Source organism: Hemitrygon akajei, chromosome 12 (assembly GCF_048418815.1).
Source record: "Hemitrygon akajei chromosome 12, sHemAka1.3, whole genome shotgun sequence".
In the NCBI taxonomy this organism is placed as follows: Eukaryota; Metazoa; Chordata; class Chondrichthyes; order Myliobatiformes; family Dasyatidae; genus Hemitrygon; species Hemitrygon akajei.
In genome coordinates, this window is record NC_133135.1 from 97,815,937 (window position 1) to 97,843,740 (window position 27,804).

At 43.0% G+C, this 27,804-nt stretch overlaps 2 protein-coding genes across 4 annotated transcripts in view; one reads left to right on the top strand and one right to left on the bottom strand.

Moving 5' to 3' along the window:
* The window catches only part of LOC140737308 (roquin-1-like), a 151,515-nt gene that overhangs the window by 102,609 nt on the left and 21,102 nt on the right, over positions 1 to 27,804 (bottom strand). The window contains exon 1 of one of the 3 annotated variants that reach the window (XM_073063732.1): positions 16,918 to 17,059. The exons of the other annotated variants lie outside the window; for them this stretch is intronic. The gene's annotated coding sequence lies outside the window, so the exon portion shown is untranslated. Of the gene's footprint in view, positions 1 to 16,917; positions 17,060 to 27,804 lie in introns of those variants that run through there. 3 annotated transcript variants of the gene reach the window in all.
* LOC140737307 (endogenous retrovirus group 3 member 1 Env polyprotein-like) lies at positions 19,982 to 27,011 on the top strand. The gene is made up of 2 exons (XM_073063730.1): positions 19,982 to 20,041; positions 24,494 to 27,011. Exon 2 carries the CDS (start codon positions 25,543 to 25,545, stop codon positions 26,455 to 26,457), a length of 915 nt encoding a protein of 304 aa, XP_072919831.1. The 5' UTR covers positions 19,982 to 20,041; positions 24,494 to 25,542; the 3' UTR covers positions 26,458 to 27,011.

Sequence of the window (27,804 nt, forward strand, 5' to 3'; positions counted from 1 at the left end):
CTTGTCATTGACTACAGCTCAGCTTCCAACATTATTGAAACTAATCAACAAGATCTAAGTCCTAGGCCGATACTGCTTCAATTTCCTCATTTGCAGACCCGTCAGTTTGGATTGGCAACAACATCTCTTCCACAGTCACCATCAGCACAGGTGCACCACAAGGTTGTGTGCTTTGCCCCCTGCTCTACTCAGTTTATACTTAAGACTGTGTAGCTAAGCACAGCTGCAATGTTCTATTCAAGTTTGCTGATGACACCACTGTCATGGGACGAATCAAAAGTGGTTACAAATCAGCATGAAGGACAGAGAAAATCTGGCTGAGTGGTGCTGCAACAAACACCTCGTACTCAATGTTAGTGAGACCAAGGAGCTGATTATTGACTTCTGGAGGATGAAACCAGAAGTTATGAGCCAGTTCTTATTGGAGGATCAGAGGTGGAGAGGATCAGCAACACTAAATTTCTTGGTGGTGTTATTTTGGAGGATTTGTCCTGGGCCCAACACGCAAGTGCAATTATGAAGAAAGTATACGGCGGCGCCTCTACGGAGTTTGCACGACATCTAAAACTTTGACAAACTTCTACAGATGCGTGGAGTAGAGTATATTGACTGGTTGCATTCCAGCCTGGTATGGAAACATCAATGCCCTTGAATGGAAAATCCTACAAAAAGTAGGATATGGCCCAGTGCACCATGGATAAAAACCTTCCCCAATACTGAGCATGTTACATGGAGCATTGCTGCAGGAAAGCAGCATCCATTTTGCTGCTGCCATTAGGAAGGTGGTACTAGAGCCTCAGGACCCACACCACCAGTTATTATCCCTCAATCATCAGGTTCTTAAACCAAAGGGGATAATTCCACTCAACTTCACTTGCCCCATCATTGAAATGTTCCCACGACTTACAAACTCATCATCCCACTTTCTTGATATTTATTGCTTATTTATTTATTATTATTTATTTTTTCCTTTTCAATTTGCAGTTTGTGGTGTTTTGCACATTGGTTGAAAGCTCAAGTTGATGTGGTCTTTCTTTGATTCTATTATGATTATTATTCTAAAAAGGATTTATTGAGTATGCCTGCAAGAAAATTAATCTCAGGGTTGTAAATGGTGACATATATGCACTTTGATAATGTACTTTGAACTTTAATGTTTTTTGAAAGTCCCAGTTCACCCCTTTTTTCAACATTGACATGTTCAAGCATATCATTGTTTTATGTAGTCCACATTCATTAAGATCCCTCTCACTTGTGAATACTGAAGCAAAGTATTCATTAAGGACCTCTCCAGCCTCAACTAACTCCAAGCATTTGCTTTCATCCCTGATTGATCTTTCCCTCACTCTAGTTATCTTCTTTTTCTTCACGTACATGTATAAATACATACACAGAAAACTTTGCATACAGACATATTTATTTCCCCATAGATGAAAATGATCTGTTTTCAATCATTTCCTTAAAGAGAAGGCTGGGGAAGATCCAAACACAAAGGGCCCAAGGAATAAATAGGTCTGCTAAGGACAAGACCACAGAATTTTATGGCGATTTTAAAATCATCTAGGAATCAGAATAGAGTTACCAATAGATTACAAAGAGGTATGGCATACCTTGAATCTGATCACTTTTGCCTAAGAGTGCATCAACTTTCTAATAAAATCACAAAGTCAATAGAGCAGAATCAATAAAGTTGTACAGCACATAAATGGGCCTACTAATCCATGCTCACCTTTCTGCCTGTTTACATAAATTACAATTTCCCTCATTATGTCTGTACCCTCCTATGCCTTGTCTCGATGTCTCTTAAATACAATGACTGTATCTGATTCCACCACTTCTTCAGGCAGCAAGACCAAATATCAACCAGTTTGTGTAAAAAAAACCCTCAAATCCCCTTTAAAATTCCTTCCTCTCACTTTAAATCTATGCCCTCTTTAGTGTTTGACACATGGGTAAAAGATTCTGACCATCGATACTTGTAATATTTTTAACATACCGACTGCCCCATGTAAAAAATTTCATTTTTGCAGATGTTCTTAAGTTGATTTCAACTCCAAGTTAAAAAATACACAAAAATCACGATGTTGTGCCATACCTCCACAGTATAAAAATGAATGGCATCAGCAGCACATACAACTGACCAGAAATAACAATATATATAAAAAAAAAACGAGAGGAAGGAAACTAGAAACTTTGCAGAGAAAACTAGTTTGCTGTATAACATATGTATGTTGGACTTTTAAATTTAATATTATGGGAGCTCATTCAAATGTAGGCGTGTCCATAAGTTGGGTGTTTGTAACCCACTGATGGCCTGCATTACCTAACAAGTCTCCCCTCACAATTCAGGTAAAACAAGCCCAGCCTGTCCAATCTCTCTCCATAACTAAAGTTCAATTCAACAAGATCTTGGTGAACCCCTTTTGCATTTTCTCCAGTACAACCATATCCTTCTTATAACAAATACAGAAAATGCTGTAAATACTCAGCAAGACATGTTGCCACTATGGTAAGGAAAACAGAAGCAATGATTCATGTCAGAAATCCTTTGTCAGACCCTCAGACAGCCTGAACATCAGAGTGTCTCAAGAAAGAACTCCAGCTTGAAATGTTGACTCTCTTCCCACAGATGTTACCCGGCCTATTGGATACTTCTGGCACTTAAAAATTTTGTTTTAGGTTTCCAGTAAATGCATTTTAATCCCTTTCTGCACCCTCTCGAGCTTAATCATACCCTCCCTTTATTATGATTAAATGTGCACAGAATACTCCGACTGATCTAACCAACATACTGTACAACCATAATACAATGTGCCAACTCTTTACAGCCAATGAATTCAAGCATGCCATATCAATTGAACTGACTTTATTTCTTACATCCTTCACATACATGAAGAGTAAAAATCTTTACGTTACGCCTCCGTCTAAATGTGCAGTGTGCAATCAAAGTAATTTATAATGCCTTCTTCACAATGCTGTTTATGTGGCCACTTCCAGGGAACTAGGTACCCAGTGCCTCTATTTACAACACTCCAAGGCCTTTTTTGTGCCTTGCTCTTGATTCACTTACCAAAATGTAACACTATGCACTTCTCCAAGTTAAATTCCAACTACCATTCCTCCACTCACTTTCTCTGTTACACGCTTAGACAATCTTCACTGTACACTCTACCATGCTCTGCCTCCTTCTACCAAACATCTAATCAATTTGTTCACTCTGGATCTCATGTGTTTTATAATCCTCCAGACCAGCATAACATTCAGAAACTAATCAAAGTCCACATAGACACTGTCCTCAGCGCAGTCCACCTCATCATCTCTTTTTAAAAAATTTGATCAAATTCATGATTTCCCATACATAAAGACATGGTCATTATTCCTGATCTATATTCTGCTGTATCCTTAGCCAACCTTCCTCGTTACGAATGAGGCCACTAACTTTCTTATCATATAAAACTTACGAATCATAATTCCTACATTCACATCCATGTTGCTAATACTACAAACTCCTGCAATACTTCACTGGACACAGATTCTCAATCAAAAAGGCACTTAGACCATTACCATTACCTTCTGTCTCCTGTCACAAAGCTAGTTTTGAATCCAATCAGCCAGCTCACCTTAGATCCCATGTCCTTTAACCAGAATCAGCCAAGTAGGAATTATCAAATATCCTAAAGTTTTTAGTAAGTTTAGTAATTTAGCTATTTAGTAATAGTTACATGAGCTTATTGCTGTGGACTGTAGATTATATTGATCTCATTCAGTTTTTCTGTGTTTTCTTTCTTGTTCTCAATTGGTGGGTGAGTGATGTGTTACTTTTTTTGGGGCAAGGGATGGGTCAGGGATATGAAGACTAATGTTCTTGTTGTTGATTTTCTGTGTGAGTGATCAGTTAGATTTTTGTGTGCAAGAAAGGTTGGAGGTTTGATGTTTATAGAAAAAACACAGAAAACCTGCAGTAGCCCACAATGCTGTGACGAGCATATACTTACTTTAGAAATTATCTGGGGCTACCCAGAGCCCTCTATTTTTCTAAGCTCCATGTACCTATCCAGGAATCTCTTAAAAGACCCTATCGTATCCGCCTCCACCACAGTTGCCGGCAGCCCAATCCATGCACTCACCACTCTCTGTGTAAAAAACTTACCCCTGACATCTCTTCTATCTACTTCCAAGCACCTTAAAACTGTGCCCTCTCGTGTTAGCCATTTCTGCCTTGGGAAAAAAGTTCTTTCTTCCTTTTTCAATCTTTTTATTAATTTTCAAATTCATATACATAACAGTAATAGTGCAAAGAGAATGGAATTACATCATTAATAATTGCATATACGAATATAAACTAGAAATAACATAAGTATACTAAGCCTCCCAAACTCTTAATGTAATTAAACATGATAAAAAAGTGAAAAAATATCAAAGGAGAAAAAAAACCTCAAATTGAAAAAAAAATTAAGTATACTAAACAAAGCTGGGCTATTATATTACATCGGATAGAATCATTAATGTTGTTAGTTCCACTCCTCTATCCATACATACATTTAAGGTTGATAATAGGAATTCAGAAAGGTCAAGTTAAATCGAAGCAAAAGGCGGAGAGGGAAGAGTTAAAAGAAGCTTGGAGAGAAGCTGTTCTTTTTACTGATTGGGGCAAAGAGGCTAGACTGTGCAGGCACGTAAGGTAGCGTGCCAAAGGTTTAAAAGAAAGACCGCCATATACAACAGCCATCGTCGGAGTGGACTGAGGCAGAGTGGGACGGTTTTGGCTCAATCAGGCTTCGGCGATAACAGGCAGAGGCGAGGTTTGAACAGGGCACGACTGCGCAAACGCGTGAAAGTCGGCCTCTAATATCAGCGGGGGAATTTAAAAAGCAAGCAGAGGCTGAGTACAAGCTTCACTGTAGGTGAGGTAAGGCCGGGTAAGATCCTTTAATTAATCTAATTAGGAGTAGGTAATGGAGGCAGCAGTTAGAGCAGTCGAGTGCTCCATTTGCAGTATGTGGGAAGTCAGGGCGAGCACAGCTGTCCCTGATGACTACACCTGCAAAAGGTGCATCCAGCTGCAGCTCCTGACAAACCATTTCAGGGAACTGGAGCCGGATGAACTTTGGATCATTCGGGAGGCAGAGGCAGAAATAGACAGGAGTTTCAGGGAGATAGTCACCCCTAGGAGACAGGTAGCTAGGTGACTGTCAGGAGAGGGAAGGGGAATAGACAGGAAGAGCAGAGCACCCCTGTGGCAGTTCCCATCAACAATAAGTATACCCTTTTGGATACTGTTGGTGGGGACGATCTACCAGGGACAAGTTGCAGTGATTGCGTCTCTGGCACCGAGACTGGACCCTCAGCTCAGAAGGTAAGGAGGGAAAAGAGCAGAGCAGTAGTGATAGGGGATTCGATAGTTAGGGGGACAGATAGGAGGTTCTGTGGAAGAGATCGAGAATCCCAGATGGTCTGTTGCCTCCCTGGTGCCTGGGTCCGCGATATCTCGGATCGAGTTCTGAGTATTCTCAAGAGGGAGGGTGAGCAGCCGGATGTCGTGGTCCATGTAGCAACCAATGACGTGGGTAGGAAGATTGAGGAGGTCCTGAAAGGTGAGTTTAGGGAGCTTGGTGCCAAGTTAAAGGACAGGACCTCCAGGATAGCAATCTCAGGATTGCTACCAGTGCCACGTACAGGTGAGTTTAGAAATAGTAAGATAGTGCAGATCAACACGTGGCTGAAGACATGGTGCAGGAGGGAGGGCTTCAGATTTATAGATAATTGGGCAGTTTTCCAGGGAAGGTGGGACTTGTTCCTGCGGGACGGTTTACATCTGAACTGGAGGGGGACAAATATTCTTGCAGGTAGGTTTACTAGAGAGGCTCCAGTGGATTTAAAATAGATACGAGGGGGGAGGGAAACCAGAGTGTAGGAACAGATGTATGGGAGAAGGAAGAAAAAGAAGACAGTAAAGTTCTTTGTACTGTTAGAGATAAACAGAGAGGAGATGGAGAATTTCTTAAATGCATTTATTTTAATTCTAGGAGCATTGTAAGAAAGGTGGATGAGCTTAGAGCCTGGATTGATACCTGGAAATATGATGTTGTAGCTATTAGTAAAACATGGTTGCAGGAGCCGTGTGATTGGCAACTAAATATTCCTGGATTTCGTGGCTTCAGGTGTGTCTTCAGGGACAAGAGGGGGAGGTGTTGCGTTGCTTGTCAGAGATAATATTACAGTGGTGCCTTGGCAGGATAGATTACAGCGCTCATCTAGGGAGACTATTTGGGCGGAATTGAGGAATGGGAAAGGTGTAGTAACACTTATAGGGGTGTATTTTAGATCACAATGGGGAACGAGAATTGGAGGAGCAAATTTGCAAGGAGATAGCAGATATTTGTAGTAAGCACAGGGTTGTGATTGTGGGAGATTTTAATTTTCCACACATAGACTGGGAAGCCCATTCTGTAAAAGGGATGGATGGTTTGGAGTTTGTAAAATGTGTGCAGGATAGTTTTTTGCAGCAATACATAGAGGTACCAACTAGAGAAAGGGCAGTGTTGGATCTTCTGTTAGGGAATGAGATAGGTCAGGTGATGGTGTTATGTGTTGGGGAGCACTTCGGGTCCAGTGATCTCAATGCCATTAGTTTCAATATAATTATGGAGAAGGATAGGACTGGACCCAGGGTTGAGATTTTTGATTGGAGAAAGGCTAACTTTGAGGAGATGCAAAAGGATTTAGAAGCAGTGGATTGGAACAATTTGTTTTATGGGAAGGATGTAATAGAGAAATGGAGGTCATTTAAAGGTGAAATTTTGAGGGTACAGAATCTTTATGTTCCTGTTAGGTTGAAAGGAAAGGTTAAAAGTTTGAGAGAGCCATGGTTTTCAAGGAATATTGGAAACTTGGTTAGGAAAAAGAGAGATATATACAATATAGGCAGCATGGAGTAAATGAGATGCTTGAGGAATATAAACAATGCAAGAAGAATCTTAAGAAATTAGAAAAGCTAAAAGATACAAGGTTGCTTTGGCAAGTAAGCTGAAAATAAATTCAAAGGGTTTCTACAGTTATATTAATAGCAAAAGGATAGTGAGGGATAAAATTGGTCCCTTAGAAAATCTGAAAGGACAGCTGTATGTGGAGGCAAAAGAGATGGGAGAGATTTTGAACAATTTCTTTTCTTCGGTATTCACTAAGGAGAAGGATATTGAATTGTGTAAAGTAAGGGAAACAAGTAGGGAAGTTATGGAAACTATGATGATTAAAGAAGAGGAAGTACTGGCGCTTTTAAAGAATATAAAAGTGGATAAGTCTCTGGATCCTAACAGGATATTCCCTCGGACCTTGAGGGAAGTTAGTGTAGAAATAGCAGGGTCTCTGACAAAAATATTTCAAATGTCATTAGAAACGGGGATGGTGTCGGAGGATTGGCGTATTGCTCATGTGGTTCCATTGTTTAAAAAGGGTTCTAAGAGTAAACCTAGCAATTATAGGCCTGTCAGTTTGACGTCAGTGGTGGGTAAATTAATGGAAAGTATTCTTAGAGATGGTATATATAATTATCTGGATAGACAGGGTCTGATTAGGAGCAGTCAACATGGATTTGTGCGTGGAAGGTCATGTTTGACAAATCTTATTGAATTTTTCGAAGGGGTTACAAGGAAAGTTGATGAGGGTAAAGCAGTGAATGTTGTCTATATGGACTTCAGTAAGGCCTTTGACAAGGTTCCACACAGAAGGTTAGTTAGGAAGGTTCAATCGTTAGGTATTAATATTGAAGTAGTAAAATGGATTCAACAGTGGCTGGATGGGAGATACCAGAGAGTAGTGGTGGTGGATAACTGTTGTCAGGTTGGAGGCTGGTGACTAGTGGTGTGCCTCAGGGATCTGTACTGGGTCCAATGTTGTTTGTCATATACATTAATGATCTGGATGATGGGATGGTAAATTGGATTAGTAAGTATGCAGATGATACTATCTCAACAGTTTTGCGTATTGATTTGCAACCTCATCCTATTGCAGGTGGCGTTGTGGATAATGAAGTTGGTTTTCAAAGCTTGCAGAGAGATTTAGACCAGTTAGAAGAGTGGGCTGAACGATGGCAAATGGAGTTTAATGCTGATAAGTGTAAGGTGCTACATTTTGGTAGGAATAATCAAAATAGGACATACATAGTAAATGGTAGAGCATTGAAGAATGCAGTAGAACAGAATGATCTAGGAATAATGGTGCATAGTTCCCTGAAGGTGGAATCTCATGTGGATAGGGTGGTGAAGAAAGCTTTTGGTATGCTGGCCTTCATAAATCAGAGCATTGAGTATAGGAGTTGGGATGTAATGTTAAAATTGTACAAGGCATTCGTAAGGTCAAATTTGGAGTATTTTGTACAGTTCTGGAAACCGAATTATAAAAAGATGTCAACAAAATAGAGTAGAGAAGATTTACTAGAATGTTACCTGGGTTTCAGCACCTAAGTTACAGGGAAAGGTTGAACAAGTTAGGTCCTTATTCTTTGGAGCATAGAAGGTTAAGGGGGGAACTTGATAGAGGTATTTAAAATTATGAGGGGGATAGATAGAGTTGACATGGATAGGCTTTTTCCATTGAGAGTAGGGATTTCATTGAGAGTTGAGATTCAAACAAGAGGACATGAGTTGAGAGTTAGGGGGCAGAAGTTTAAGGGTAACACGAGGGGGAACTTCTTTACTCAGGGAGTGGTAGCTGTGTGGAACGAGCTTCCAGTAGAAGTGGTAGAGGCAGGTTCTGTATCGTCATTTAAAGTAAAATTGGATAGGTATATGGACAGGAAAGGAATGGAGGGTTATGGGCTGAGTGCAGGCCAGTGGGACTACGTGAGAGTAAGCGTTTGGCACGGACTAGAAGGGTCTAGATGGCCTGATTCCGTGCTGTAATTGTTATATGGTTACATCATATGAAAGTGTTCAATAAATGGTCTCCAAGTTTCTTCAAATTTAACTGAAGGGTCAGAAGTAACACTTCTGATTTTTTCTAAACTTAAAACATGATATAGTTTAGGAAAACCATTGAAGAATAGTAGTTTCCAATTTAACAGATCTTCTAGCCATTAGTGTAGCAAAAGCAATCATCCGACGAGCTGAGGAGGATAAATAACTATGTTCCATCATTGGTAAGCCAAAAATTGCAGTAATAGGATGAGGTTGCAAATCAATACACAAAACTGTTGAGATAGTATCAAAAATATCTTTCCAATATTTTTTCAAAAGTGGACAAGAACAGAACATGTGGGTCAAAGAAGCTACCTCAGAATGACATCTATCGCAGACAGGATTTATATGAGAGTAAAAACGAGCTAGACATGTGGGCCCTATGCACCACCTTAAATTGTATTAACTCATGTTTAGCACATATAGAGGAAGAGTTAACTAATTGAAGAATTTTCTCCCAATTCTCTATTGGTAATACAAGTTGAAGTTCCTTTTCCCATTCATTTTTAATTTTATCAGATCTACCTGGCTGTATTTTCATAATCATATTATAGATAGTAGTTATGAAACCCTTCTGATAAGGGTTTAAACCTAAAACTTTTTCCGTGATATCAGTTGGATATGAAGTCGGAAAAGCAGATAATGTAGTATTCAGATCAGAAAGTTTCTAATTTGTAAGTATCTAAAAAAATGGGATCTGGGCAAATTATATTTATTAGACAACTGTTCAAAGGACATGAAACAGTTATCCAAAAATATGTCACGAAAGCATTTTCCGTATCAAAAAGGCTTGATCCATAAGACGGTTGGAAAAGATATAATCGGGCTTGATAGGATAAACTTGTTCAAACCAAAAAATTTACGAAACTGAAACCATATTCGTAGTGTATATTTAATTACTGGATTAGCCATTTGTTTATTCAGTTTAGAAAGAACAAAGGGAAGTGAAGTCCCTAAAATAGAAACCAATGAAAATCCTTGTACCGATTTACATTCAAGGTTTACCCATTGTGGACTTGGAGTTACATCCAAATGGGAAAAAGGTTCTTACTATCCACATGATCAATGCCTCTCATCATCTTATACACCTCTATCAGGTCACCTCTCATCTTCTGTTGCTCCAAGGAGAAAAGTCCAAGTTCACTCAACTTATTCTCATAAGGAATGCTCCCCATTCCAGGCAGCATCCTTGTAAATTTCCTCTGTACCCTTTTTATAGTTTCCACATCCTTCCTCTAGTCAGGAGACCAGAACTGAGCACAGTACTCCAAGTGGGGTCTGACCAGGGTTCTATATAGCTGCAACATTACCTCTCTGCTCTTGAACTCAATCCCACGGTTGATGAAGGCCAATGCACCATATGACTTCTTAACCACATAGTCAACCTGCGCAGCAGCTTTGAGTATCCTATGTTCTAGGTGTTCTTGTACATCAGTCAATGAAAGCAAGCATGCAGGTACAGCAGGCAGTGAAGAAAGCTAATGGCATGCTGGCTTTTATAACAAGAGGAATTGAGTATAGGAGTAAAGAGGTCCTTCTGCAGCTGTACAGGGCCCTGGTGAGACCCCACCTGGAGTATTGTGTGCAGTTTTGGTCTCCAAATTTGAGGAAGGACATTCTTGCTATTGAGGGAGTGCAGCGTAGGTTCACAAGGTTAATTCTCGGAATGGCAGGACTGTCATATGTTGAAAGATTGGAGCGACTGGTCTTGTATACACTGGAATTTAGAAGGATGAGAGGGGATCTGATAGAAACATATGAGATTATTAAGGGATTGGACACACTGGAGGCAGGAAGCACGTTCCCACTGATGGGTGAGTCCAGAACTAGAGGCCACAGTTTAAGAATAAGGGGTAGGACATTTAGAACAGAGATGTGGAAAAACTTTTTCACCCAGAGAGTGGTGGATATGTGGAATGCTCTGCTCAGAAGGCAGTGGAGGCCAAGTCTCTGGATGCATTCAAGAGAGAGTTAGATAGAGCTCTTATAGATAGCGGGGTCAAGGGATATGGGGAGAGGGCAGGAACGGGGTACTGATTGTGTATGATCAGCCATGATCACAGTGAATGGTGGTGCTGGCTAGAAGGGCCAAATGGCCTACTCCTGCACCTACTGTCTATTGTCTGTTGTTCTCTGATCTTCCACACTGCCAAGAGTTTTACCATTAATACTATATTCTGACATCATATCTGACATACCAAAATGAACCACCTCACACTTATCTGGGTTGAACTCCATCTGCCACTTCTCAGCCCAGTTTTACATCCTATCAATATCCTGCTGATAGCCCTCCACACTATCCACAACACCCCCAACTTTTGTGTCATCAACAAATTTACTAACCCATCCCTCCACTTCCTCATCCAGGTCATTTATAAAAATCACAAAGAGAAGGGGTCCCAGAACAGATCCCTGAGGCACACCACTGATCACTGACTTCCATGCATAATATGACCCATCTACAACCACTCTTTGCCTTCTGTGGGCAAGCCAATTCTGGATCCACAAAGCAAGGTCCCCTTGGATCCCATGCCTCCTTACTTTCTCAAAAAGCCTTGCATGGGGTATCTTATCAAATGCCTTGCTGAAATCCATATACACTACATCTACTGCCCCACCTTCATCAATGTGTTTAGTCATATCTTCAAAAAATTCAATCAGGCTCGTCAGGCACGACCTGCCCTTGATAAAGCTATGCTGACTATTCCTAATCATATTATGCCTCTCCAAATGTTCATAAATCCTGCCTCTCAGGATCTTCTCCAACTTACCAATCACTGAAGTAAGACTCACTGGTCTATAATATCCTGGGCTATCTCTACTCCCTTTCTTGAATAAGGGAAAAACATCTTCAACCCTCCAATCCTCCAGAACCTCTCCCGTCCCCATTGATGTTGCAAAGATCTTTGCCGGAAGGTCTGCAATCTCCTCCCTACCCTCCCACAGTAGCCTGGGGTATATCTCATCCGGTCCTGGTGACTTATCCAACTTGATGTTTTCCAAAAGTTCCAGCACATCCTTTTTCTTAATGTCTATATGCTCAAGCTTTTCAGTCCACTGTAAGTCTTCCCTACAATTGCCAAGGTCCTTTTCCGTAGTGAATACTGAAGCAAAATATTCATTAAGTACCTCTGCTATCTCCTCCGGTTCCACTTTTCCACTGTCACACTTGATTGGTCCTGTTCTCTCATGTCTTATCCCCTTGATCTTTTTATCATTTTTTTTTGTGTGGCTTGGGGGCTAGGAGTTTGATGATTTAGCTGCTGTGTCCGTGTGGGCGATCTGTTAGTTTTTTTGTGCGAGGGGTTGGGGGGGGGGGGGCTTGGGGTTTGCAAGTTTTGTTCCTTTTTCTTTTTCATTTGGAAAGAAGGTTCATATATTTTCTTTCAATTACTTACAGAAATTGTTTTTCAAATGTGCACAATTCCTATCCCATAAAATTCTAGAATTTTCTCCAATAATTTCCCTACCATGTGGGGTTACCTGGCTTATCTGTGCTATCCTGCAGTCTCCTTGTACCTCACTTGTAGCTAACAAAGATGCAAAAAGTCTCAGTCAGGGCCTCAGGGATCTCCTCCCCTATTTTCCATATCAACCATTTCATTCAGCCCTGGGGACTTATCAACTCTTTCATGTCCATGACATTTAACACTTAATACTAACCTGCCCCAGATTATCCACATACCCCTCTCTGTACTCACTGCCTTCCATGTCCTTCTTAGTGAGAAGTAGTAATTTCAGATTTTGCCCACATATCCTGGCTCTGCAAGTAGTTACCTCTCTGATCCCCAGGACCCATGTTTTCCCTGGCTACACTCTTGCTTCTGATTTATTTATAGAAGGTCAGGTTGTTCGCTCATTTATTAAACCTGAGGTAGGATAGGATGCATATAGATTGTTAGCATGTGGCTTAAAGCTGTATCCATCAGTGGTACTTCCTCATAGAATGTGTAGGTTTTCTCTGGGGACCCTGGTTTTCTCTCACAGTCCAAAGACATACCAGTTAAGAGGTTACACAAGTGAATCTGCAGATGCTGGAAATAAATAAAAACACAAAATGCTGGCAGAACTCAGCAGGCCAGACAGCATCTATGGGAGGAGGTAGTGACGACGTTTCAGGCTGAAACCCTTCATCAGGAGTCATAGTTAAGAGGTTAATTAGTCATTGTAAATTGCCCCATTAGCAGGCCAGGTTTAAATCGGGGGATTGCCGGATGGTACAGTTCTAAGGGCCAGAAGGGCCTATTCGCACTGTATCTCTAACTAATTAATACCAGTGCTGCAATTTTACTGCATAACACCTAAAAAATCTATAATATAGATTCCTGTTCACCCATTGCCCATGGGCTGATTGACATAAACTAATTTCTAGTACAGCAAAGATTTAAACTTTATGTTTGACCCTTCTGGTCTCTATAATCCCTGTTGGGCTGAAGGGGCTATTCCTATGCTATTCCTTTCCTCAAAACAGAAAAGGAAAACTGCAACAAAGACATCAGAAATCAAAAACTTGGATTAATTATTTTGGAAAATGTCAATGGCATGAAGGTCCAAAATATGTGGACACCATTGAATCAAAGAAATTCAGGCTAGCTATGTGAAATCTGATACATTACCCAAGATCTGGAACAAAGCACCAATAGTTGCACCGATTATACCAGGTAAGGAAGCCCCAAGATCCAATCTGTTGTTGGTCAGTTTTATTATTTTACCATTTGTACAACTTCTTTCTCAAAGACTTACTCATCTTTCCAAATTTGTGACAGGAACTAGATGCAATACCACAGGTGAATTAACCAAAGCTTGATAAAGATTCAGCACAACCTCTGCTTTTGTGCTCAGTACAGAATCTTAGAGGACTAACTGTTCTCTTAATGCATCTTCCCATTTCCAAATTTCTCTATATGTAGAACATGTTCAGTCAGAATGCAGATCCATCTCAGCTTCTAAAATCCCCAATATCAGAAGCCATGTAATTCGATCCACTCATTGCAAAAATTAAAGAAATAGTTGATAGCAACGGATATTTGAAAGCGTGAAAAATTGCTCAGGAATATCTTATTCACAAAAAAGGAACATGACACATCCAGATCAGCTAGTTAACAATCTTATACCAATTATCACCATTTGGCTCCTCATACTTGCTGTCTTTAATAAGATGACAATCTTGTCCCTCTGTGCCGTATTTCTACAGCCTGCGATTCCATCATTCTCTGTTTTGAATAACTCAATGAACCTGTGCAGCTCTCAATAGATTCACTACCTCTGGGTGAAGAAGTTACTTCTCCACTCTGTCCCAAATGTTGAACCCTAGTTCTACACACTCAGGTTAGGGGTAACATCATTACTGTCAAGACCCATAATTTCATACATCTCATCCTTCTCAATTCAGTAAAGGCCCTGAATTACAGCTTATAGGACAATGCCCCCCTCCCTGGTCATATCAGTAATCAGCCTGGTGACCCTCCGATCCAAATTCCTATTGCTCTTTGGGCAAGGAAATCAGATCCACAGCACTGTATGGCAGCTACATTAAACAGGTTGATATATTTTGATTATCCCACTACCAAGCACATCTTTCCCTCCCCCCCCTTTCTGCTTTCCGCAGGGATCGCTCCCTATGTGACTCCCTTGTCCATTCATCCCCCCATCCCTTCCCACCGATCTCCCTCCTGGCACTTATCCTTGCAAGCAGAACAAGTGCTACACCTGCCCTTACACTTCCTCCCTCACCACCATTCAGGGCCCCAGACAGTCCTTCCAGGTGAGGCGACACTTCACCTGTGAGTCGGGTCTCACCAATATATAAAAGGCCACACCAGGAGCAAACCAAAGCAAAGATTTGACCAGATACTGCCTCTAAACATTATCACTTCACACTTCAAACTGCACCACACACAATGCCTACCAGCAGACAAGCCATCATCAGTCTCCACTCAGTGAAACTGGATAAACACAGCATTTATTCACTTACAGATATCGAGAACACATTCACCACAGACCCAAGCAGTCTACATCCACACCAATACTACACAAAGCAAAGCCTTGACACTTGAACCAAGGATTGTACACTGCTTTTTAAAGTTTGAGTTAAGCCATTATTCAGCAGCACTATAACCTGCAACGGCACTGAGCCTCTACCTGCCAATACAACATCCACTAACACCATCATATACAACATCCACTCCACACAATAAGATCTGAGCACATTAACACAACAGATTATGGCCTCTACGTACCAGCAGACCAACTGCTCCTTCACAAACTCCATATACAGAAATTAGCTTTCACATACTGACACAAGACCTTTTGTAACCTCCACACAATTGTGGATGACAAAAATTCTACCTACTTAGAACTGACCACATGGGAAAGAGGGCAGCCATTAACAATAACATGGAACTGCTCACTGCCTTCACACAAGAGCATAGCCATTAATTAGTTTTATTTATTAAATGTACATCAAAAAGTGAAATTTTATTTATTGTTATTTAAGATACAGCATGGAATGGGCCCTTCTGTTCAAATGAGCCACATCAACCAGCAATTTAACACTAGCATAATTACAAGATAATTTACAATGACCAATTAATCTACTAACCATTACTTTGGGTGAAATACACCCAAACGTACAGTGAAATGCAGTACATTAGTACAGCATCCACCCACTGATGTGAGACCAGGCATACACACACCAAAATGGGACTAAGCATATCTTTCACATTGGACCTTGGATTGGAGCAAGTAATACATAACTAAATACAGTCTACATGGACATTAACACAGGAGCAATCTTAGTTCCCATATCAAATATACTCTCTTTTAACACCAACCTCACTCCAAAACAGGTAGTGCATGGGCCCAACAGAGGAACATAGATCCAAGTACAACCTTCATATAACACAGCATTGAGCAGATTCTATACACAAACAGGAAATGAGCAAAACTTTAGACATAAACGTAGCTTAAAGCACACTAATGTATGCAAACTCAGGAGTGAACATAATTCTGACACAAAAGCAAGGGAATTGCACTGTCAGAAGTTTCAAATTTACAAGACTGAGAACACTGGTCAAAGTCAGACACACAGCAGGGTGCACACACAAACTCGAGTGACAATACCACATGTTACTACATAGATAAAACTACAAGGACAAGTACAGCCTCTCAGCCCATTGCTCCCTCAGATATATACACAGAACTATTAATCAAAAACTGTGATGATACTGGAGTTGCTGCAATTATAGTGAAATCATTAATGCCCTCCACATCAATCCAAACCCTGCCTCCTGTATAAATTTGTATCAATTAATCTTGCAATGTAAAATGGGTGTCAATGATGTGGCCCTCAGTACTTCCCTCCAGGCACAAGAGCATGAGACTGAGCAAGTCATTCACAGGCCTGGTTAACAAAGACTTTTTTTTAAAAAACTGTAGCTCCTTGCCAAAAAGTCAGTGACTTTTCAGCTCCTCATATATTATGGTAACCCCCCCCCCCCAAAATAGCTATTCACTACGCCATATTAGGCTGAATGCCAGGTTAACTCTTCTCCAGCTGGGATAACCAGAGGACTGAAAGTTTGAGAGGGGAGATCTGCTAGTCTGTCATTAGAATAGTAAGCTGCCTGAACTCAAAGCCCTGAATAAGTGCTTGTGTGTAACACACTGGAAACAGGCCCATCTTCTTTGTCTTTAGGGACTGTTCCATTCCACCAGACACTTAAGGGTTAATTCAATCTGCCTCTCTCCTCCGATCCCCTCCCCCACTCACTACGAATAGAGAAAAGCAGAACGGGAGAAACTCCGCAGCCTAGCTTGCAGGAACATGTATCCATTCGCACTGACCCACAAAGCTAAGACCATAGCCACCGTCGCAGTCTTCCGTGCTCAACACCAGCCGCAGTCTGCACAGGAAGCTGCATCGAAGGCTATTTCTAAATTCTTCTTCTGGACAGATGCCTACCTTATTCGAGGTACATCTCTGCTTCTTCTCTTCTTCTGGGGTTTTCCACCCTCACATTCCCCACACTCCCAACTTCCTCCTTATTGTGTGTGGGAGGAATCACCCCACCAGGAAACAGCTGCTCGAGGCGCACTCTGAACTTGCGCGCATGCGCACACACTACCGGATGCTCCGTCAGTCGAAACAGTGCCCGGCGATACAGGCCCCCGCCTAGCTCCGCCCATCTAACCCCCGGCTTGCCAACCCTCAGCTGCTGCACACCAATACAAACAGGCTACTTTTGCGACGAAGTGGTATGTATATAAGCACCAATGTATATAATCCACAAACGTTTGCCAACAGTGTATTTTTCAAGGAAAGATTTTTTCCCCTAACACTTTGCATCACATCTTCTCCCAGTGCTGTTGTGAAAATTTATCATCAACAGATACCCTCTCAGTTCTGCGATGCTGACCCAGGGTGATGTCTGTATGGAATTGGCACCCTCTGACCGTGTGGGTTTCCCCTCCGTGTGATGGTTTCCCACCACATCCCAACAATATATGGGTTGGTGGGTTAATTGGCTGCTGTAAATTGCCCCTGGTGAGTAACCCACCAGAAACAGGAGTTTGGTGTAGGTGAGTGGTAGGATCTGGAGAAAACTGATGCTAGTATGGGGAGAATAAAACTGAATGAGTTTGAGTGGATGCTGATGCCTGGTGGAGGCTCAGGCAACAAAGTCTGCACTGACCATCATCCACTAATTTACACAGATTTTTTTTTACTCCTCCCACTTTCTTATCAACTCTCTCCCAGATTTTATTACTCACTGACTGATTAGGAAAATTTCCAGTCGCAAATAAAGTTTGTGGGCACAAAAATAGCACACTTGGAGGAAACCCACATGGTCACAGGGAGTAAGTACAAGCTCCACATGGAGCACTCAAGGTAGGGATTGAATCCTGGATCTCTAACACTATGGAGCAGTGGCTCTGCTAGCTAGGTTCACAAATCTGAAGCTCATATTGAACCTACAGTCTTCTGTCTTGGCAGGTGAAAGAGTTCAAGCAATGGAAAATCAATTATCAGCTTTAAACTGAGACTGACAGACTTTAGGTAACCAAGAGTGCTAAGGGATATGGAGATTGTCTGCAGGTCATCAACAAATTCAACTAAATGAAGTTCACTGGATGAGTACATAGCAGTCCCTGATAAAGAATCATGGTGTAATTATAGCAGAGAAACTGAAACTGAGCCCACCATGTCTGTGAATATATTGAGTATTCCTTGTACTAATACCATCCTCTAACCCATATATGTCAAACTCAAGGCCCGCGGGCCAAATCCGGCCCATGGTGGAATTATCTTTGGCCCGCGAGATAATATCTAATTACTATTAAAGCTGGCCCCATATGGCTAATGCTGAGTTTATTCAGGTACCAGGTTTTCAGGGTTTTTAGTGTTTATTCGGCAGTCTTCTTCATAAGAAATGGAATTTGTAAAGTGAAACACTTTGTAGTTATAGCAGAGACTGAGACACATGAGAGCAGGCTGAAAAAACGGAGGTAACGAAAGCTGCGTTCGCACGCGTCCGACTGATCCGGCCCGCATGAAACTGCATTTTGCTCAATCCGGCCCGTGACCTAAAATGAGTTTGACACCCCTGCTCCAAGCCTTTTGCATGTCACTGATTCAAGTGCTTGTTCAAATAGTTCTTAAATGTTGAGAGTAACTGCCTCCACTACCTCCTCAGGCAGTGTATGCCAAATTCTAATCATGTTCTGGGTGAAACATTCCTCCTCAGATCTCTTCCAAACCTACTACCCCTCAGCTTAGGCCTATGACAAGTGGTTTCACGTACCTCTGCTATGGGTAAAGATTTCCAAATATATGATGTCTCTTGTAATTTTGTGTCTTTCCTCTGATCCTCCCTCCTGACTGCATTGTATTCCAAGAGGTTGTGGTTAATGTTTCATACCTTCCAATATTTAAAATTAATGCACTTTAGTTGGTTATTTACGTGTGATTCATCTGTAGATTTTATCCTTACCTTCATAGGTTATCGTGTGTTATGTGCCCTACTGTGTTTCACACCCTGGTTTGGAGAAACATTGTCTCGTTTCTACATACATTGCATGGTTATATACATTATATAACTGTATATAGTTAAATGACAATAAACTTGACTTGATCCTCCTAGGGTTTAAGAAACAGAAACACAGCGTACCCAGTCTCGCCATATCACTGAATGAGTCATCCCAGGCAATATTCAGGTTTCTGAGCATTCCCAATGCCTTCAAGTCTTGTAAAAGGGACTCTGGCACCTTTTGATCAAGAGACTCAAATTTCCTTTACCATGAAGTTAAAGATGACAATTGGAAAGTGGTCCAACTATGTAAGAAGAGAAAGGGTTAAGGTTAGACTGTGCTAAGATCTAAGCTTACAAAACATATGCTGACACATTGCTAAATAAGGATATAAGATTCTTGCAAAACTGTATAGGTACAATCTGTACCTTGTGGTAATCATGAAGAACTAAAAAGGAGTCATTGAGCTAGGAGCTGAGAGCGGAGGTGGATGGAACAGATGGAGATAAGCTGTACTCTTGTGGCTAACTCCAAGGCCGATAAGTGTTTGAAAACTTGGCAGACATGGCTCTGCGGATGGCTAACTCCAAGGACAGAGGATATGAGAAAATGTGTATGTGACCCCCGAAATGTACAAGCTGTGGGGAGGGGGAGAGTGGAGCTGACTATGAATAATTGTAGGAATGATACAGCAACTGAGGGACACGTGATAACCTACTTGAAACTGTATAAAAGGAAATGAAATGTAATGCTCTGGGCTCAATACTGCTGGAGCAGTTTTGGGTCCGACTCTGCAGACTCGTGAAAAATAAAGCTTTGCCGCTTTGCAGTTTGCTGAGACTCATGGTGTGAGTTATTTCTGACAGCTGGGGGTCTCGTCCGGGATCCCCACTCCGGTCGTGGAGGGCGAGAGGAAGGACATCGGAGAAGGTGCACCCTGCCGAGTTCGGCAGTCCCTGATTCCTTGCTCGTCGTCTGAAGCGGCTTGAGCGAGTGAGATCCGGACAGCGCAAGGCGGCAAAGCAGGGAGGAAAGGAGACGGTTCTACGGCACACCGGGTAAGTGAGACTAGCTAACTGAGATCTAGGTGGGTGTGACCGGGTAAACTAGGTGTGACGACACCTAGAGTAAAAAGAACCGGGCCGGGAAGGGAATAATGGGAGGGGGAAGCTCAAAGGAAGAGGAGCCGGAGAGTTCGGGTTTGTTCCCGAAGGTACCTCCTGATAGCCCCCTCGGTAGAATGTTTGCAGGATGGGGATATGGACGAACAAAGGGAAAGCAGAAAAAGAGAATGGTAGAATATTGCAAATCATGGTCCAAACAGCCAATAAAAGGGTCCTCGGTATGGTGGCCACCATTTGGGTCAGATGAGGATTGGGTTAGACAGGCCTTAAACATATATGTAAACTCTAAACCAAATGTGAGAGAGGAAGAAAATGAGTATGCCTCTTGCTGGGTTCCCGGACCAGGAGACTCCGCAAGAAGTTTTAAACTAGAAACTAAAACTAAGGAGGAAGAGCCTCCTTGGGAAGTGTTGAATCATCTACCTCCCCCTTATGTTCCCCGGCCCCAGCAGCCCGAACAAGCTGCTAGTGCTCCGCATCCGGATGATCCGCAACGGCAGGCGGAAGAGGAGAGAGAGAAAGAAAAGGAGAAGGGGAATGCCGGGGAACCTAAGTTTCCCCTGTTAAACCCGAACTGGGATAAGCAGACCGGAGAAGGTCAAGGAAACATGAGAGACATGAGGGAATTCCTGATAAAGGGAATAAGACAAGCGGTCCCCAAGGGTCATAACTTCACTAAGGCGTTCGGAAGCCACCAGAACCCCGATGAGACCCCAACTGACTTCCTGGATAGAATTCGGAAAAATATGCAACAATATGTGGGGGTAGACCCGGAGACAGAGGTGGGACAACAGTTAATCAGGGTAGAATTTGTATCAAAAGCTTGGCCAGATATTCGGAAAAAGCTAGAAAAGATAGAGGACTGGAATTCAAAACCCTTGAGCGAATTACTGCGAGAAGCGCAGAAGGTGTTTGTAAGAAGAGACGAGGAGAAACAGAAAAAGACCGCTAGGATAATGGTTCAGACAGTACAGCAAGTAACCACAGAAAACAGGGAAAAGAGGGGAACGTGGTCAGACCGAGGCAATGGCCAAGAACCAGGAAGGAAAACGCGAAGGACTCTAAGATGCTTCCACTGTAACGAGGAAGGACATTTTAAACGGGAATGTCCTAAGTATCGGCGAGAGGTCAGGTCATATGCCATGATGGAGGACGAAGACTAGGGGGGTCGGGGGTTCCTACCCTTGGGGAGAAGAAACTATCGACAGGAACCCCTGGTAAATCTGAAATTAGGTCCCCAAGGGTCAGATACAACCTTTATGGTAGATTCGGGTGCTGAAAGATCCAGTGTAATCCAGATACCTCCCGGCGCCCGAACAGGAACAAGAGTAATGAAGGTATCCGGTATCGGAGGAAAAACGATACAAGTACCCATTGTGGACAATGTGGAAGTCGGATATGAAGATAGGGCAACCAGGCAAGACCTTCTCCTGCTGCCCTCCGCAGGATTTAACCTATTAGGAAGGGACCTGCAAGTGCAACTGGGCATTGGAACAGTGCCGAACAATGGAGAAATAATAGTAAAATTATTCGCATTAAAAGAAGAGGACGACCAGAAAATAGAGCCTGAGGTGTGGTATAGAGAGGGAAATAGGGGAGGATTGAACATCAGCCCTCTACAGATCACCTTGCTACCGGACGGTCGCCCAGTAAGGAGGAAGCAGTATCCCATTGCGATGGAAGGAAGAAAAGGGCTGCAGCCGGTAATTGAAGGGCTGATCGCAGATGGACTGCTGGAAGAATGTATGTCGCCATATAATACCCCCATCCTCCCGGTGCGAAAGCCGGACGGGACTTATCGGATGGTACAAGACCTGCGGGGTCTAAATGCAGTAGTCCAGACCCGATACCCGGTAGTACCCAACCCGTACACCCTGATGAGTAAAATCTCCCCTGACCATGAATGGTTCAGTGTAATAGATCTAAAAGATGCTTTCTGGAGTTGCCCGCTAGAAGAAAGCAGTCGGGACATGTTTGCGTTTGAATGGGAAAATCCTACAACAGGGCGGAAAAGACAACTCAGATGGACGGTCCTGCCGCAAGGATTCACTGAGTCACCTAACCTATTCGGGCAGGTCTTGGAGCAAGTACTAGCGGAATTCCAATGTGCTCCAGAGAACCAACTGCTACAGTATGTGGATGATTTATTACTATCCGGGCCAACACAGAAAGGGGTGCAGGAAGATACCATCAGATTACTGAACTTCCTAGGGAAAAAGGGGCTACGGGTCTCCAAGAAAAAGTTACAATTCGTGGAAAAGGAAGTAAGGTATCTGGGACACCGGGTCAGTAAGGGACAGCGAAGCATTACCCCAGAAAGGATAGCTGGAATAACAGGGATGTCGCTACCTCGTACCAAGAAGGAGATACGACAGTTCCTGGGGTTAGTGGGGTATTGTCGAATCTGGATTGAGAATTATACTCCCCTGGTGAAATTTCTGTATGATAAACTCGGGCAAGATGAGCAAACAGTAAAATGGACAAAGGAAGAGGAGCAAAAATTCAACTATATCAAGGGGCAATTGATCCGTGCTCCGGTGTTAGTCTTGCCAGCCCTGGAAAAACCATTCCAGCTGTACGTCAACAATGCCGAAGGAATGGCCCAAGGGGTACTCACCCAACTAAGAGGAGGAAAGCGGCAACCCGTGGCTTTCCTGTCAAAAATGTTAGACCCGGTATCGCGTGGATGGCCCACCTGTATCCAAGCAGTGGCAGCGACAGCGATATTGGTAGAGGAAGCCCGGAAACTAACCTTTGGAGGGAAGATCACAGTGCATTCTCCCCACTCGGTCAGCACCCTACTAGCCCAGAAGGCACATCGGTGGCTCACTGACTCCCGCATTCTAAAGTACGAAACTATACTGATGACCGGAGAAGACCTAAACTTCGCAAAGGATTCCAGTTGCAACCCAGCCCAGTTCCTCTATGGAGGACTAGAAGAAAAGGAGTCAGAACACGACTGTATTGAATTGCTGGACTTGCAAACAAAGAGCCGGGAGGACTTACAGGAAGTTCCCCTGGGAGAAGGACAGGAATTGTATATAGATGGATCCTCACGATGTATTGATGGAGTACGGCACAGCGGATATGCCATCATTGACGGAGAGACTGAAAGAATAGTGGAGTCCGGGAGATTACCGGGAAACTGGTCGGCCCAGTCATGCGAATTATACGCACTCCAGAGGGCTCTGAGGATATTGGAGAAGAGGATCGGAACAATATACACTGACTCTAAGTACGCCTATGGGATAGTACATACCTTTGGGAAGATATGGAAAGAAAGAGGACTGATAACGGCCAGAGGAAAGGGACTGGCACACGAGCAAATGATAAGTATGACATTGGAAGCCCTGGCCCTACCAACTGAGATTGCGGTAGTACATGTACCCGGACACCAAAAAGGATCAACACCTGAAGCAGTAGGGAACCGTCTAGCCGATGGGGAGGCCAAACGAGCAGCCGTTGAAGACCCGATCCAACTCCTGACCTTGATACCAGTGAGGGAAGGACTTACTAAACAACCTATGTTTACCCAAATAGAGATTGATAGCATGAACCAACTAGGAGCCCGAAAAGACACTGATGGTAAATGGACGGTCCCGGATGGGAGACAGGTACTAAATAAGGAAGTAACCCGCAACATCCTCCAACAGTTGCACCATCAAACCCACTGGGGAGTACAGGCCATGTGCGACACAATTCTGAGGGACTATGTATGCAAAGGAATATACACACTGGCCCAGCAAGAGATAACTGGATGTCCGACGTGCCAGCGGATAAACAAGAAAGTGATGCGATCCACTCCAAGAGGTGGCCAGCCACTGGCCATGAGACCGTTCCATAGAGTCCAGATCGACTTTACCGAACTACCCTCAGTGCAGAGATGGAAGTACCTGTTAGTAATAGTGGATCATTTTACCCACTGGGTGGAAGCATACCCGACCACAAAGGCCGATGCGCCTACAGTAGCCCGAATACTACTAGAAAACATAATCCCCAGATATGGGATCATGGGGTCCATAGACTCGGACAGAGGGACACACTTTGCCTCCAAGACGCACCAGTTGATTTGTGATGCATTGAGTATCCAATGGAAATACCATACCCCGTGGCATCCCCAGAGTTCGGGACGGGTGGAAAGGATGAACAGTACCTTAAAGGCGCAATTGACCAAATTAATGCTAGAAACCAAGTTACCCTGGACTAAGTGTCTCCCCATCGCCCTGTTAAGAATCCGAACAGCACCCAGGAAGGATATAGGAATCTCCCCCTATGAAATGCTGTTTGGACTCCCGTATTGGAATAAGGTAGAAGGGTACCCCACGCTACAAGGGGGTGATATTTTTATAAGGAACTATTTACTGGCACTATCTCGTTCCTTTGCAGAACTGCGGAAGAAGGGTCTCTTGGCCCAGACTCCGCCGCTCGACTTTGCTTTACATCAGATCGTGCCTGGAGATTGGGTTCTGGTACGGACCTGGAAGCCGGAGAAGTTACAACCACAGTGGGAAGGCCCTTTCCAGGTCCTGTTAACCACCGAGGCGGCCGTACGAACAAAAGAGAAAGGGTGGACCCACGCATCCAGAATAAAGGGACCAGTTAAGCCTGGGGGACACACGGAGTGGACCTGTGTTCCCAGTGAAGAACCGTTGGTGGTGAAACTGAAAAGGCAACAAAAATGAACTCAATGTGGACTGTTACATTATTGACTGTAATATATTTAATTCTGTATGTGGGAAAAATAGAAGGGAAATGTGACAAGTGTAGGAACCGAGTTTTGGAGAAAGGAAAAGAACGACCCGGGGCCCTTGTGTCACATTCACATGTAAATGACCAATGTTATGGAAAAGAAAAAGAGGAATGTGAAGAGGGAGGAATAAAATATACCCTGAGAAAGAACAGGGGATACCCCGGTGGATCAGTGAGAGAAGAAAAAGGAGAAGGGAGAAGTTGGAGTGTACGAGAAAGTACATGCCCTGAGACAGAATGGATATGTGAAAGGAAAGAAAAAGGAAGGGCAGAGTTTGGTGGAGTCAGAGAAGAATGGGGAACCTATGGAAAAACAAGACCGGAAATGAAGGAAAACCTGTTTATAGACTTAGCAACTCGAATAGCTACAAGTTTAAATGTAAGTGACTGTTGGGTTTGTGGGGGACCCCACATGAGCGAGCAATGGCCATGGATAGGTGAGAGTTTGAGTGTGTGGGAGCTATTGGCTCATGATTGGGATAAGAAAAGGACTGGGAGGACGCAAGAATGGAAGTTAACAAACTATCCGGAAGGACAAGTATGTGTAGAAAGAAAAGGGAAGGTGAAAGTAGGAGAAAGCCCATGTCAGAGTATAAAGTTGGCTAAAACAAAAAAATAATGCCACTTGGTGGCCCGAGGAGCCGACTTGGTACATAACTAAAGGGGCAAAGGACAATTGTACGGCTATGGGAAACAATTCGGGAATCTGGAATTGCAGTGGGCATAACCCGTACGAAGGAATTCCCAGTGTTTGGAAAGCCTGGCGGAAAGCAAGGAAAGGAGGATTTGTCCCAGAAGGTCTGTTCTGGATTTGTGGGAATCAGGCATACACCAAATTGCCGAAAGGATGGGGAGGAGTTTGTTTCTTAGGCCTTATAAGGCCAGAGTTCTTCCTCCTACCCCAGGATGAAGATAGGGAATTGGGAATCAAGTTATTTGACTCACTGAGAAGGGAGAAGCGGGAGATAAAGGTGGGAGAATGGGGCGACGAGTGGCCTCCAGCACGCATCATTGAATATTACGGACCAGCAACTTGGGCCCAGGATGGGTCATGGGGTTACCGAACCCCGGTATATATGTTAAATCGAATAATACGCCTACAAGCTGTAGTAGAGGTGATCACCAACCAAACCGCATTGGCTCTGGAATTGCTGGCTGAGCAGCAAAGCCAGATGAGAACAGCCATATACCAAAATCGATTAGCATTGGATTACCTATTGGCCTCCGAGGGAGGGGTCTGTGGAAAGTTCAATCTGACAAACTGTTGCCTAAAGATAAATGATAATGGAAAGGCAGTGTTGAAAATATCCGACAAAATTCGGAAGTTGGCCCATGTGCCAGTACAAACTTGGAGATCCTTAGGGAACCTGAGTTGGCTGGATAGTCTGCTGGGAGGAAGCTGGTGGCGAATAGCCCTGTTAATATTTGGCGGAATACTCATAATGATAATCATATTACCATGCTTAATACCCTGCTTGAGAGCATTAATAACGCGAGTAGTAGTACAGGTAATGCAGCCAGGGAACCCAGCTGACCCGGCTAAAATGCTGTTGCAACGAGGCAGAGAACTGGAAGAGTGGAATCCCTGGACAAATCCTTAGCACACTCTAAAAAGAAAAAGGGTGGAATTGTAAGAAGAGAAAGGGTTAAGGTTAGACTGTGCTAAGATCTAAGCTTACAAAACATATGCTGACACATTGCTAAATAAGGATATAAGATTCTTGCAAAACTGTATAGGTACAATCTGTACCTTGTGGTAATCATGAAGAACTAAAAAGGAGTCATTGAGCTAGGAGCTGAGAGCGGAGGTGGATGGAACAGATGGAGATAAGCTGTACTCTTGTGGCTAACTCCAAGGCCGATAAGTGTTTGAAAACTTGGCAGACATGGCTCTGCGGATGGCTAACTCCAAGGACAGAGGATATGAGAAAATGTGTATGTGACCCCCGAAATGTACAAGCTGTGGGGAGGGGGAGAGTGGAGCTGACTATGAATAATTGTAGGAATGATACAGCAACTGAGGGACACGTGATAACCTACTTGAAACTGTATAAAAGGAAATGAAATGTAATGCTCTGGGCTCAATACTGCTGGAGCAGTTTTGGGTCCGACTCTGCAGACTCGTGAAAAATAAAGCTTTGCCGCTTTGCAGTTTGCTGAGACTCATGGTGTGAGTTATTTCTGACAAACTACAATGGAGGAAGTCTACAAAAGACATCCATGTTAGTATCTTGCCTTTTGTGATCTCAGGATGTGCCCAAGCATTTTAAATCCAGTCAAAAACTTTAAAATGTAGCATAGTGTAATGTTCACAATGTAGCAGCCAATCATATAAAGATGCCAGAAAAAGCAATTTGTTGCTATGTTTAAGTGGAGGTTGAGGATTTAAACACTAGCCAAGGGAACCCTACCCTACTCATTTTTGAAAAGTGTGGTGGGATCATTTTACCATAGGACCTTAGATTCACATCACATATGGCCTAATTCTGCTCCTAAAGCTTATGGTTTTCTGGAGTTCAGGAAAGTTTGTTCATCAGTACACAGAAGTCCCAATGAGAGTGGATACTTGATCTGCAGTTAGGGAATGAGACAGGGCAGGTGACAGAAGTTTGTGTAGGGAAACGTTTTGCATCTAGTGATCATTATGCCTTAGTTTCCATGTAAATATGGAAAAATAGGTCTGGTTTGCAGGTTGAGATTCTAAATTGGAGAAAAGCCAACTTTGACGGTATCAAAAAGGATTTGGCAAGTGTGGATTGTGACAGGCAGTTTTCTTGGTAAGTGGGAGGAATTTTGAGAGTACAAAGCATGTATGTGCCTGTCAGAATAACATAACAGGTTTATGGAAACTTGATCTTCAAGAGATATTGGGGCTCTGGCAAAGAAAAAAATAGGAGGTGCATAGTAGTTGCAGGCAGTAGGAATAAATGAGGTGCTTATGGAGTATA

What these genes read in the sequence shown, in the direction of transcription:
- LOC140737307 (XM_073063730.1), top strand. Translation starts at nt 25,543, where the DNA reads ATGGGAAACAATTCGGGAATCTGGAATTGCAGTGGGCATAACCCGTAC.